Here is a 15,030-nt window from a genome sequence, read left to right as displayed (position 1 = left end):
TGCTGTCTATGCACCCATTAAAGAGTTTCACCCTCTCTATTTGTCCTGTTTACCATTATCATCAAAAGTGAAAGTTAAAAAATAGTCCCAACTTCTGTTTTTTCCCCAGAAAAGTAATAAAGAGGAAATCTTCCAATGGGGACAGTTCTGGCGACTGGAAAGTCCTCATATGAGTTAAATGATACAAATTCCTCCTGCACTAAATGGAGTACCTAGAAATGAAAGCCGCTAGCACTCTAAACTGATACCTTATGCAGTGAGCAAAACTAACCATATAGTGCAGCGCTGCTATAGTATTCCCCCAACCTCAAATCATAAAAATGTTCAAATAAATATCACGTGACTAATTAAATACTAACACACTATAATTAATAAATGAATAGGTACAGGTCCTGAAGTATATATCAGGACCGTTGATCACTTATTAATTGTACACTTGTATTTGGAGCACATTGTGGCACTTTGTGTAATCATTTATTAATTATATTTAGTGTGTTCATATTTACTTAGTCACATGTGATATTTATTTGAACATTTTTATGATTAAAGGTCCTCAAATGATTCCCTTAATGTGCAGGGATTTCCTCTCACTTCCTGTTACGGCTATGGAGCAGGAAGTGAAGGCAAATCTCTCCAATGGGACACGGCAAAAATAAACTGATGTACATTAAAACACACGTTTGTGAAGAGAGCATGCATATAAATGCAACGCAACTCACATAAAAAAAGAACGCAAATTGTCTTTGCTGCGCATGCATTTTTCTACATAATGTGTGGCGTGAAATGTCGCCTAAGTACGAGACTACGCTAATATGGCTTCCCGGGGCCGAAGACGCCTGCGCTCTCTAGTGTCCACGCTCCCGGAAGCAGCCTCTCTTTCCCCGGAAGTGATGTCGCGCTCGATAAGGAGGCTTGTATAGACGGCGGAGAAGAGGAGGACTGGAATGATGGTGGACTGACCGGAGGGGGGGGGTTTGTTGGGAAGGTACACAGGGCCATTCGGAGGGGATGGATTCTCTTCTGGCCTCGGCCAGCCGCTCTGAGGATGAGGACTCGTCTGCCGGACACAAGAGGAGCCTCTCCCAGGGGTCCGGCCTCATCCCCAAGAGGAGGAGCTCGTCCAGGTGATGTCCCGCCCCGTGTGACACCAGGCCAGTCTTATTGTATGGAGACCAAGCCTGGCACTGCTGTGGGGTGCAGGTAGTGTGCGAGTGGTGGGAGCCGAACACACAGGCTATCTTCCTAGCTTTCTGACTGGCCAGTTATCGCTCACCCTCCTCCAAATGCTGCTTGTCTTCCCTGTGACTGGCAGGATCCTTCTATCTCCTGTTCAGGCCATTGTCCTGGACGGCTGTGAAGCCATGATAGGCAGGGGTCAGCAATGGCAGCCTACATCATTCTGTATACAGACAGGCCAGCCTGTGTTCCCCAGTGCTTTATAGATGGCAGATGTTTCTTTCCAGGTGGGGTCCTAAAGAACAACTCTGGGCAAACTCTATCTCCATACCCCCCCCCCCGACAGCTGGTTAGATTTTCTCATCCGTTGAAGCACATTATAGTCACTCCCTTCAGATCCCTCACTGACACCAGTTCCCCCTCTGAGGACCTCTAATCCAGAACCACAGATTAACCCTTTCCATCTCGGCCCCTTTACCCTCCCCCACAGGCAGATGTCCATGGCCTTCTGAATTCTGAGAGGACTCATCCAGTGGACAGTCCATGGGAATTATCCATGTCACACAGGCAGGGACATGGACACCCAGAAGAAGGACCCCAGTAGACAGGAGAAGGATGATCACACACCCAGGGATTAAGGTAGGGGTTGGAGGGGGTTACTTTAAGGCAGAACTCTGGGAATGCAGCGTTAGTACTCCTGATCCTTCGATACTATGTACCCACCCGCTTGTTCAACGATGGACTGTTCCTGCCGGTCTCACATCCATAACTAGTCTATGGGTGTGATGATGTCAAGAACAGTCCGCTGGACTGGGGGAGAGGGCAAGAGCTGCAGGGACTTGTCTTTTTGCACTGGGAGGATTGACGGATTCGGTAAGTTTATCTTTGCTCTTCTCACCCTAGACAAAAATTAGCAGGTAAAGTGGTAGTAAACTCTTTTGTGCCATTTTTGCCTACAGGTAAGCTTATAATAAAGCATACCTGTAAGTAAAATGATTATCTCTTAAAGGATAAGTTCATCTTGTAGACAAAAATAATAAATGCACAGTTTTTGCAGGTAAAAAAAATGTGCATTTATTATTTTTGTCTACAGGAGCTTAGAAAGCATTGCACCAGCAATCAGTAAATAGCTGATGCCATGCAGGTCTCCTGCAGACCTGTCAGAATATCTGCTTGCTGTACGGGATGTACGAGCAAGAAGATATTTTGACAGGAAGCTTCAATGAACTACCACGGTGCTCCACAGCACTGTGGTAGTTCATTAAAAACTACAAGCTGACAGCTGGTAAGGCTGTCGGGACTTTCAATTCATTCATTCACAGAAGTCCATAAATGAATGATGCGACCATGTGGGCGGAGCACAACCGCGCTGTTTTCAAATTTGACTGATAGTACGGGGAGAAGTCTCCCCGTACTGTCAGAGGGGGGAGGGACGGCAGCTATGGGAACATGTTACATGTTCCACCCTAAAAACTGGTGTAACATGTTCCCAAAGGTGAATTTATCCTTTAAAGGTGCACCGTTTAGTAGATATTCCAGCAAGCAGCAGCCAGTGACATCAACGGCACATGCACTCTGAAGAACCCTGTGCCATTGCTTCAGAGCTCTGTACCATGCCCAGAGCTCACAAACCCAGAAGGAAAACCGAGTGAAGATGGAAGCCCTGTGTCAGCGGTGACAGCGTGCCGGTGGAGGGATTCGCTTTAAGATAAATATTTCATAATGTGCTAGTATGTGATGCATACTAGCACATTATGAACTACCTTGCAGGGGGAAACTTAAGACAAAGCCCTCCAGCGGTTTCATCACTGGCTGCCAACCAAAAGAATATCTTCTAAACAGCGCATGCTTAGGAGATATTCATTTAACCTACAGGTAAGCTTTAATAGAAGTTAACCTGTAGGTTAAAATAAAAATCCAGTGTTTACTACCACTTTAACAAATGCAGTGCAGGCACAGCCCCACAGCATGGGACAAAGAAAATGTTTTCCCAGATTTCTGCTTTAATCCAGGAGCTGAGCTTTAGGGCCGGTTCACACCAGAATCACACAGGAACATGGTCTGTAGTGCAGTTTTGCAGCCCATTCATTTGGATGGGCTGCAAATCACATGGGAAAGCACAAAAAGTAGTGCATGCACTACTCTTGAAAAATGCACCACACCAAATCGCTTGGTACTGTGGTATCCTGCGATCTGGTGCCCACAAACACACTGCATTTTCAATCTGCGTTTGGGGTGCTATTAAAGGATTGGCACCTGCAGCAGAACAGAAAGGTAGTGCAATTTGAACGTGGTGCGAGAAACACGCACAGGACACACCTTCCCCACCTGGCGTTCTGGTTTGAACTGACCCTTAAAGTCTTCACTTTACAGAAAAAAAAATGTAAAGGTGAACTAACATTGTACACCCTTCCCCTTGGTCCCTGTTGTACTTACCTCTGGTGATGCTGAGTTGTCAGTGCCCACACAGCCAGTCCAGCAGTCTGAGATGAAATCCCTGCTGTTCTCCCTCTTCTCTGTATAGTACTTTGGGGCAGATCAGAGCGATTTTGATCAGTCAGTGTCTGCACAGAGCACTGCTCTGATCCATCCCAGAAGCACTGCACAGAGAAGAAGGAGAAAAAAACCAGGGATTTCTAACTCCCAGACTGCTGGACTGGCTGCGTGAGCATGGACAGCTTGGCATCCCTGGAGGTAAGTACAGTGGGGGACACATTGAGATGTACAGTGTTCATCTTTATATTTTTTTTGTTAAAGTGAACTAACATTTTAAAGTGTTAAACCCACTCACTTTCCCTCATTACATTCCTTCCCCCTCTTCTCACAGTCAGACATTTATTTTATTTAAATACCTTTTTACAGCCTTCTGGAGTACTGATGTCACACAACCCAGGAGACCTTGAGGTATTCTACAGTGCATACAGCACTGCACATCATCAGGGGCCCAGCTGCAAGAACACGAGAGTCAGCCGGCTCCTAATGATGTAAGATGATAGCAGCGTGGGACTTAAAGTGTGGTGACAAGCAGCAACAGGACAATGCTGGATTTGCTAGACATGAGAGTACATATTTCTAGGATAACCAAGCAAACAAGGTAGGAGGGGCTTAAAAATAACATGGCTGGGTGAAGTCAGTTTGTAAGGGCAGGCCTAAAAGTGTTGTGGAAATCTCATTACTGGTAAAATACTTCATCTCATCTTTTTGATACCCGAAACCGAATTTCCATACCATATTGTAGGCAGTAACCACTGTAGGTGGCAACTTTTGGCCAATGGTTAGGACTGATGAAGAGGCTATGTCCAGTTTATATAGTTTTGCACATACTTGACTTTGTAGCTGCTTACATGCTTTATGGGTCCCAAGTACTACCTTGGTAAAGTAGAATATTTCTGTTGTGAGCATAAGAAGGACAGGAAAGCACTGGGAAACAGAGGCTGGTTGCATCTATTTAACCACCTTTGTCCTCATACGAAGGTGGCCAGGTTATTATTATTATACAGTATTTATATAGCGCCAAAAAGTTTGCTCAGCGCTGTACATTATAGTGGGGGACAGAACATGAGACAATACAGTAACAATACAATACAGGAAGGGTTCGAGGGCCCTGCTCCTTGGAGCTTACAATCTAGGAGGGAGGGGATAGTGGTACAGGAGGAAGTGGCTGTGGGGGATGGAGTGGTAGGAGGAGTGAAAGAGATTGGCTGTTAGGTGAGGACGGGGTAGGCTTCCCTGAAGAGATGGGTTTTCAGGGTGCACCTAAAGGTGAGGAGGGTAGGTGACAGTCTGATGGATTGGGGTAGTGAGTTCCAGAGGATGGGGGAAGACCTGGAGAAGTCCTGGAGTCGGGAATGGGAAGAGGAGACCAGGGAACTGGAGAGTAGGAGGTCTTGTGAGGAGCGAAGATTACGGGTTGGGTGGTATTTGGGTATCAGGTCAGTGAGGTAGTTTGGGGCAGCGTTATGAATGGCTTTGTATGTCAATGTTAGTAGTTTGAATTTTATGCGTTGGGCAATGGGAAGCCAGTGGAGGGATTGGCAGAAGGGGGTGGCGGATATGGAGCGGTTGGTAAGGTGGATGAGTCTTGCCACTGAGTTCAGGATAGACTGAATCGGGGATAGTCTGTGATGAGGTAAGCCGGTGAGGAGGGAGTTACAGTAGTCGAGTCGTGAGATAATAAGGGAGTGAATGAGTTGTTTAGTAGTGTCTGGGGTTAGGAACGAACGTATTTTGGAGATGTTGCGGAGGTGGAGCCTGCATGAATTTGCCAGTGATTGGACATGGGGATGGAAGGACAGATTGGAGTCTAGAGTGACGCCTAGAACTTTGGCTTGTGGGGTGGGTCTGATGGTGGCAATATTGGTCGTGATGGGGGGGGGGGGGGGGGGAGAGAAAACTAGGAGCTCAGTTTTGGAAAGGTTTAATTTAAGGAAGTGGAGTGACATCCAGTCTGATATGTCGTTCAGTAGGCAGGTGATTCGGACGGAGACTGAAGGGGTGAGGCGAGGGGTAGAGAGGTAGATTTGCGTGTCATCGGTGTAGAGGTGGTAGTTGAAGCCGTGGGAGTGTATCAGTTGACCAAGGGAGGAGGTGTAGATGGAGAAGAGAAGGGGCCCGAGGACAGAGCCTTTGGGGACCCCAACAGAGAGGGAGAGGTGGCAGCTTTATAGGTTACACTGAAGGAGCGCTGGGATAGATAGGAGGAGAGCCAGGAGAGAGCGGAGTTGGCCTTTAGTGGAGGAGATAGAATATTGCAAATTTTAAATAACAAATTCAGCTACAAAAAAAAAGGAAAAACCCCTAAACTGTATTCGCCCTGCTGGTTGTTGCATCCTTTGATAGGTATAGCCTTCTGCGCGGGAGACACATTCAAGTCTGTGGGGCATTATCGTACAGGCATGGGTAGGCTCACAATCTGATTTACTGGCTGGGCTGCAGACAGCATGGGAGGCTGCAACTTCATACTGTGAATTTGTGTCTGATGGTGTTGTTATAGCACAAAATCATAACATAATCTTTGCTGTAAGAATATAATCAAAATAAAATTTGAGTGTTTTACAAATTGGATATCCCACAAGTATATGATGCCACATTTATCTCCAATTCTTTCTGTGTAAAGTTTACTTTACTTTTGCCTTTTTTTTTTTTTTTTCTTTTATAGATTTATTAAGCGAAAGAAGTTTGATGATGAATTGGTGGAGAGCAGTCTTGCTAAATCTACTAGTCGGGCACGTGGGCCCAGTGGAGGAGAGCCAGGGCGGTGTTCAGGCAGTGAGCCTTCATCTAATGAGAAGAAGAAGGTAGGTAACTGCATGACTTACAGCACATTATGTTCAGTGTACATTTTCCCTGTTTGATTTCAGGATTACAATGGAGGGCTTGGCACTACCACCCTCTAATGTACATTAGCTACAGATATTGGTATCTGTTTTGTTTTTTTAAATAAAGGAGTTGCCTTTACTATAATTTGTCACTTTGTTTTTATTAATGTCTGTTAGTGTACAGGAGGGCATAGAACTGAAGGGGTGTACCTGGGACTCCAGGGATCACCATTGAGCTTTCTAGAGATGTAGTGGGCAAACAATGAAAGATCAGTGAAGGAGGGTGGCCATCTGATGATCCAATGACATATAGCGGTTAAAATTAGTATTGATCAAGTCACCATTTTTCTCCGTAAATATATCTCTAAAGGTGCTATTGACATGAAATTGCTTACAACCTTATTGTTGCAAAGCATACTGATGGCATTGATTACAGAAGGATTTCTAAACTTCTGAATGTCCCAGTGAGCACTGTTGGGGCCATAATCCAAAAGTGGAAAGAACATCATTTCACCATAAACTGGCCAGGACCAGTTGCACCTTGCAACATTTCTGACAGTGGAGTGAAAAGAATTATCAGACAAGTAGTCCAGCAGCCAAAGACCACTTGTGGAGAGCTTCAGAAAAACCTGGAATTAGCAGGTACAATTGTTTCTAAGAAAACAAGTAATGCACTCAACCACCATGGCCTGTATGCACACTCACCATGCAAGACACTATTGCTGAAGAAAAAGCATGTTGAAGCTCGTTTAAAGTTTGCCGCACAACATTTAGACAAGCCTGCGAAATACTGGGAGAATATAGTCTGGTCAGATGAGACCAAAATTGAACTCTTTTTGGATGCCATAATACACACTATGTTCTGGAGGTCAAATGGAACTGCATCTCACCCCAAAAACACCATACCAACAGTGAAGTTTGGAGGTGGGAACATCATGGTGTGGGGCTGTTTTTCAGCATATGGTCCTGACAAACGTCATATCATTGAAGGAAGAATGAATGGAAAAATGTACCAAGACATTTATAAAAAAAAATCTGTCATCTACCAGGATGATGAAGATGAAAGGAGGGTAGACATTTCACAAGGCCATGATCCCAAACGCAAAGCCAAGGAAACATTCAATTGGTTTCAAAGAAAGAAAATAAAGCTGCTATTGAATCCAATAGAAAATATATGGAGAGAACTATAAATCAGAGTTCATAGAAGAGGCTAACAAAACCTTCACAATTTGAAGACTGTTTGTGTGGAAGAATGGGGCAAAATTACAACTGAGCAATGCATGCGACTAGTTTCTTCATAAAGGAGGTGTCTTGAAGCTGGCATTACCAACAAAGGATTTTGTACGAAGTATTAAATAAATTTTAGTTAGCGTGTTTTTGTTTTGGTTTCTTTGTATGTGTGGATTGCATGGGTTGTTAACGACATGTAAACATTTCATGTCAATAGCACCGTTAGAAATATATTTACTAAGAAAAATTGTGACATGGTCAATACTTATTTTACCCGCTGTACCTACCCTCTCCCTTTTTACCACACCAATGCCATAATCAAGAGTGGAAACTGACTATAAGAATTGAAACATCAAGTCCTATTAGTTCTTTTATTAAGGAGTAGGTGTGATGGAATCCATCATTTATAGACATAATCTTTTGTTGGGATGAATAATCTTGACTCGTCTTTCTGATTAAAATCTCTGTTTTATACACTTGTGTGTTTTTAATGGTTCAGCTTTTTTTTAACATTTATTAGTTGAATAGGCTTGTTCACATCTCTCTGACGATCAAGTATTAAGCATGAACACAGGTTTACCTTAGTTACTATCGTTTACTGGGAGTAAACAGTCTCTACCTCTTTGGTAAAACAACCTTTAGGGGTTTATTTACTAAAGCTGGAGAGTCCAAAATCAGACTCCCTTCTGCATAGAAACCAATCAGCTTCTAACCTCAGCTGTTCAATGAAGCTTTGGCAATGAAACCTGGAAGCTGATTGGTTTCTATGCCGGAGGGAGTCTCATTTTGGACTCTCTAGCTTTAGTAAATAAACCCCTTAGTGTCTAGTTCATTTTATAACATGCCTTACATTTAAAGTGGTTTTAAACCTCAGACATGACATATGAACAAAGCATATCCCTCTATAGTGTGTACTTGTCTCATTTAAGAGCACCAGGTGTCATTTCTGTCTGCTGGTTTGTTCCTCTACTATCAACATGAATTACTTCTGACAAGTTTTTCTGACACCAAGAGAAAAATGGTGACATGGGAGGGTCCTCCACCAGATTAAACTATTTGGTATAAACCTCCTGCACATAGATGTGTACAACAAATCAAAGAATAATGGCTGCTGACACCCACAACTTATTACTTGTAAGTGGATAGTGGAAAATTATATTTAAATTGGTGTAGCGCTCATACATCTAATATGAATAAATCAAATAATCATATATAATTACACAGTGATAACTACATAGTGACCTGATCCCCTCTGGGATCTGAAAGTGACACAAAACAGTGGGTGAAAAAAATCAAATAAAAAATCAAAATTAAAAAAACGTGGTCTCACATTAGACCCAATGTGGTATATCAAAGTGCTCACAAATACCCAGATCCTAAATTAGGATCAGTGAATTAGATCCTAAATTAGCAATCAAAAAATAAGTGATATAAACAAGTAATCCCAGCACTGGGGGATATATTTTCTAAATATAGTGAATAGTGCTCAGTGAAAAAAAAAAATCACTCCAAAATTTCCCATGTAACATATAATAACACAATCCCCTCCTCTTATGATATATATCAAATAATATATAATTCCAAATTGATCTCAAAAACCGTATACTGAAATATACATAGAATATAAAATGAAAAAAAGTCCAACGCAACATGTGCATGTAAACCCGGTGTTCCACATATATTTAAAACATGCAAGTAGTGCTGTGGATGTGCATTGCAGCTGCTGGTGATGAATCCAAAAGAATAGCTGAATTGTCTCTTCACCTCCTTACTGTGACACAATGGGCCAAAGAGCTTTTGGGATCACCCCTTGATCCTGCAAGTACGATTTCCCTTAATGGAATCCTTCCAAGTATTGGTATAACTCACATCAAAAATTGTGCGTTTTAACCTCTAAGATTAGATCACCTTCAGCTCCCCTTTAGGTATGCGTAATATAGCCAACTCTCACAGGATTCATAATAAGAACATGAAAGAGAGTGCCTCCATAGTATAATACTGTTTAATGTGCATATATAACCATAAAAATGCCAATTTCTCAATCACTTTTTGTCAGAAGAAAACAAGCGTTTTAACCTCATGCTATGGGTGTAGTTTTTCATGGGTTCGTATAGAGTACCAAGATGGCGTCCATGCTGGATATTGCGTCACCTACGCGTTGCGTCACGGCACACGTGACTTCATCAGGGTAACGCCATTGGTGAACAATACTTCCTTTTATGGGGAAGCAGTTGCCAATCAAAATCCATGGGCGGACCTACAGCGGCCATATTCCTGAGGACCGCTGTATTGAAAACCTCAAGCCTTATAAATTCAGCACATTAAACAAATGTAGAAAGGAGAAGACTAGATGTACAACGTATGTAGGAGGATTTGTTTCATCTCTGTGTATCAACCGAGTCCAGTCACTTCATTGGGTAATAACCGTGGGTATAATTGTATTGTTCAAGAGTCCCTTCATGCCTGCATGTTCCATTGCATTGCTTTATGGCATAAATGTTGACATATGATTAGACTTGCATTAAGCAGCTCATTTGCTCTGAATGGTCTGTTAATGCTCAACATTAAAACTTGTAGCTGTTTAAGGCAGTGCCCTTGTAGAACTCCTGCACTGCGTGCCATTTTAAGTAAACGCAAAACTGCATAAAAACCTTTTTTTACTCTCAAAAGAAATTAAATCATTTATAATTTCAGCAAGTTTGTAAGACTGTTACCACTCCAGCTCCGCCATCTCCTGCTCCAAGCCCTAGCATTACTAAGCGGATAAAGAAGAGTAAGCAGCCTCTGCAAGTAACCAAGGATCTGGGAAGATGGAAACCAGCTGATGATCTCCTACTTATTAACACAGTGCTACAGGTGTGTCTTTGTCTTAAGATGACTATGCATATTGCAATCTTAGGCATTCTTAAATTTAAAGTGATTGTACAGATATATATAATTTTTTTTTTTTAAATAAACGTGTATACATACCTGCCGTGTGCATTGCTTTTGCACAGAGCAGCCCGGATCCTCCTCATCTGGGGTCCCCCTCAGTCTCTCCTGACCCCTCCCTACTGTCTGGTGTCCCCACAGTAAGCAGCTTGCTATGGGGGCACCCACTGCTCCGTCTGTCTATTCACACATGGAGCTGCGGCTCAGCCCCACCCCCTCTTCTCATTGGTTCACTGGCTGTGATTGACAGCAGCGGGAGCCAATGGCTCCCGCTTCTGTCTGAGCTAATGGTAAAAGGGAGTCCCGGGAAAGCTGAGACTCCAGTGCACATCGCTGGATCGAGAGAGGGGCTTGAGTAAGTATTAGGGGGGGCTGCTGCACAGAGAAGAATTTTTACCTTCATGCATAGAAATCATGAAGGTAAAAAACTTTGAGCCTTTAGAACCACTTTATAAACAAATACATACGTGTGTTATTTATATCTGTGTGTGTGTATTATATATATCTGTGTGTATGTGTGTGTGTGCGTGTGTGTACACATAGTATATACAACAATATGTACACCAACACTAATTATTATTATTATTACTACGAGTTTATATAGCGCCAAAGGGTTTGCTCAGCGCTGTACAATAGGGGGGACAATACATGGCACAGTACAACAACAACAAACAATGTACGAGGGGTAAGAGGGCCCTACTCTTACGAGCTTACAATCTAGGAATCAATTACAATCAATTACAGTTGCATAATTAATAGGTTGTAGATTGTACATTATGTTGACATTAGTGATGAGCTGAACTGCCCTGAGTTCATGGAGCTTTAAAGAAACTTGGATGCCAAACCTGAACCCCGCTGAATCTGTCTCATGGCTCATTCTTGAGTCCCTTTCTTTTGATCATTTAAATCTTTCCACTCGGCCACCTGCTTAGATCACATGGGCTCAATTATCACTCCTATGCTGAGGACACTCTTATATACAGCCACACTAAACTGGCTTCTACTTTGGCTGCTTCTCTCCTATCTAACTCTATCTGTGATATAGGCATCCTTAATAATAGGGGTTAATAGCCATTCACAAATGTAATCAAGTTGTTTTTTGCCATGATTGTTATTGGTTTTAATAAACCTTTACCAATAAAGTTATTGTAATTACTTTTTTACTATATGAAAGCACACAATTGTTTATTTACCAAATAATTGTCCTAATCTGTAGAGGGATTTTCTTGTGTGTACTTTTTTTTTTGTAAGGGATCATGGCAATGCAATAGCACTCTGTCATATCCTCTAATGTGATATAAAAACATGGGTGGCCCACTATTTCTTTCAATTAAACTGTGACAAGACTGAAGTCATGCTTTTTGGCAGCCCCCTCAATTATGTAAGGCATTCCTAGTAGCCTATCAATGGCACTGTACTTGAGCTTCAGTCTACATTGGAAAATCTAGGGGTGATATTTGATACCAGTTTAACTTTTGATCCACATGTACAGAATGTCAGAATATCTTTTTTCCACTTTAAACATTGCTTCGTGGCATCCTATGCTATCATTCACTGTAGCTGATAAGCGGATACATACATTTGTGTTCTCTTGACTTGGCTACTGCAGTGCTCTACTCGCTGTTGTACATAAATCCACTATTAATCAGATGCAATGTGTACAAAATTCTGCAGTCTGAATCCTCACTAGGTCTGGTACAAGTGACCATATTATCCCTATCCTGGAGTCCTTGCACTGGCTACCCGTCAGGTGTCACATAGACTTTAAGATCCTCTGGCTAACCTATAATGCTCTTCATGGCTTGGTAACCAATTATCTGTCTGAACTTTTATCAATGTACTACCCCACCCCACCTACCTCGTAAACCTCCACTCCTCAAATGCTGGTCTTCTGTGTGTTCCAACTACTCACACTCGATGGGAGACAGTGCCTTCTCTTGTTATGCCCCAAAAACTGTGGAATTCACTTCCAAAGAACATCAGAGAATCATCTTCTCTAAACTCACTCAAATCAAATCTAAAACTTTTTTTTTAAGACCAAGGGTCTCCTGGACTTTTCACTTGGAGGGCCACACTGTACATTTTATACATATTCCTGAATTTTACAGGTTCCAGCAGCAGAGCTGGTTGGCGCACCTGTATCTTCTGTCCGCACCTAAATGCCGAATTCTCATACAGGGAGGCTAAACTTTCTAACTGCGAATTGGTGTTCCCATCAGAGAAACAAACCAGTCCCCATTTGGAGGGGTTTGTGTGCTTTATTTAAAAAAACAAAAAACTGGCAATGAAAGTCTGCTGGCAATTTAGACTACCATTTTTTATTTTCTTTGTAGCACATCCTACAGCAAGAATGGAGAATAAAAAATGCATAGAGCCCCCCCCCCCAAAGACTCTTTAAGTCCAGTATGAATTTTAAAGGGGGTACCTCACACACTGGGAAAAAAAATTGAAAGAGAGACCAGGAAAGAGGGGGGCAAGAGTGCCATGTGGCCATGCAAGTGAATGCGGCTGATGACCTCAATGTTTGTGAAAGACTGCACTTACTAGCGCCCTTAACAATGATTGACAGTGGGAAGCTGTCATGTATAATTGCGGTGATTTTCAGCTCCTGCCATATGGGTTAGTGTTCAGTACAAACATTGAGCTCATCCCTAGCTGAAACGTTAACTAAAAATGTCTTTATATTTTGTATTTAGACTAATGATCTGCAGGCTGTACACCTTGGCGTTAAGTTCAGCTGTCGTTTCACACTGAGTGAAATACAGGAGCGGTGGTATGCTCTGCTCTATGACCCTGTCATTTCCAAGTAAGTAACGGGAATCTTTTGATCTACTGATAACAAATCAAATTATGTAAGGTTTTTATTTTTATACAGTGGATATAAAAAGTCTACACAAACCTGTTAAAATGTCAGGTTTCCGTGATGTAAAAAAATGAGACAAAGATAGGAAAACAGCCCCAAAGCATGATGCTGCCACCACCATGCTTCACTGTGGGTATGGTGTTCTTTTGGTGATGTGCAGTGTTGTTTTTGAGCCAAACATATCTTTTGGAATTATGGCCAAAAAGTTCAATCTTGCTTTCATCAGACCGTAACACATTTTCCCACATGCTTTTGGGAGACTTCAGATGTGATTTTTGCAAAATTTAGTCGGGTTTGGATGTTTTTCTTTGTAAGACATATGAAGAATACGGGAGATTGTTGTCACATGTACCACACAGCCAGTACTTGCCAGATATTCCTGCAGCTTCTTTAATGTTGCTGTAAGCCTCTTGGCAGCCTCCCAGACCAGTTTTCTTCTCATCTTTTCATCAATTTTGAAGGGACGTCCAGTTCTTGGTAATGTCACTGTTGCATCATATTTATCTCCACTTGATGATGACTGTCTTCACTGTGTTCCATGGTATATCTAATGCCTTTTGGAAATTCTTTTGTACCCTTCTCCTGATTGATACCTTTTAACAATGAAATTCCTCTGATGCTTTGGAAGCTCTCTGTGGAGCATGGTTTTTGCTGTAGGATGCGACTAAGAAAATGTCAGGAAAGACCTACTAGAACAGCTGAACTTTTATTTGGGGTTAATCAGAGGCACTTTAAATGATGACAGGTGTGTACTGACTCCTATTTAACATGATTTTGAATGTGATTGCTTAATTCTGAACACAGCTACATCCCCAGTTATAAGAGGGTGTGCACACTTATGCAGCCACATTAGTTTTTTATGTTTACTCTAAACCCCCCCCCCAAAAAAAAAAAATTTCAGTTTGTTTTTCAATTGAGTTATACAGTTTATAGGTCACATTAAAGGTGGAAAATATTCTGAAATTATTTATTTTTGCCCCTTTTTTTTTCATCACAGAAACCTCACATTTTATCAGGGGTGTGTAGACTTTTTATATCCACTGTAGATTTATCCTTTTGTTCAGAGGTTTTACAATTTACATAACCAGCCTGAATCTTTGTACTTTCTAGACTGGCATGTCAGGCTATCCGACAGTTACACCCAGAAGCTATTGCTGCGATCCAGAGCAAGGTTTTGTTCAGTAAAGCAGAAGAGCAGTTGCTGAGTACAGTGAGCTCTGTAAGTACTAAAGGTGTATGCAAAGTATTGACGTTGAAACGAAAGCTTTTTTGGTGTACCAAATTGAGTTTTCTTTATAGAGCTCACAGCCTACACTGGAGACATTTCAGGATTTATTGACCAAACATCCAGATGTTTTCTATATGTCACGTACAGCGAAGTCTCTGCAGGTCCATTGGCAGCTTATGAAGCAATACTATCTTCTGGAGGACCAGACTGGTAATTAAGCCGTGTTCCTATCAGTGTAACAAATATATAATTTTCTGCTGACCCAGAAATAATGTTTTTTTTCG

General features: G+C 42.1%; 1 protein-coding gene across 1 annotated transcript in view; it reads left to right on the top strand.

The window, feature by feature from the left end:
- The first annotated feature begins 885 nt into the window (after positions 1-885).
- The window catches only part of MCRS1 (microspherule protein 1), a 32,219-nt gene continuing 18,074 nt past the window's right edge, over positions 886-15,030 (top strand). The window contains exons 1-6 of the mRNA XM_089679674.1: positions 886-1,124; positions 6,335-6,473; positions 10,419-10,580; positions 13,352-13,461; positions 14,629-14,737; positions 14,818-14,956. Of these exons, the coding sequence (XP_089535800.1) occupies positions 1,009-1,124; positions 6,335-6,473; positions 10,419-10,580; positions 13,352-13,461; positions 14,629-14,737; positions 14,818-14,956 (775 nt within the window). The 5' untranslated portion in view covers positions 886-1,008. The remainder of the gene's footprint in view (positions 1,125-6,334; positions 6,474-10,418; positions 10,581-13,351; positions 13,462-14,628; positions 14,738-14,817; positions 14,957-15,030) is intronic.

Source organism: Staurois parvus, unplaced genomic scaffold, assembly GCF_062004578.1.
Source record: "Staurois parvus isolate SC_StPar_1 unplaced genomic scaffold, SC_StPar_1.0 ptg000017l, whole genome shotgun sequence".
In the NCBI taxonomy this organism is placed as follows: Eukaryota; Metazoa; Chordata; class Amphibia; order Anura; family Ranidae; genus Staurois; species Staurois parvus.
Note: the sequence above shows the minus strand (reverse complement) of the source record. Positions and strands in the feature narration are given on the sequence as shown.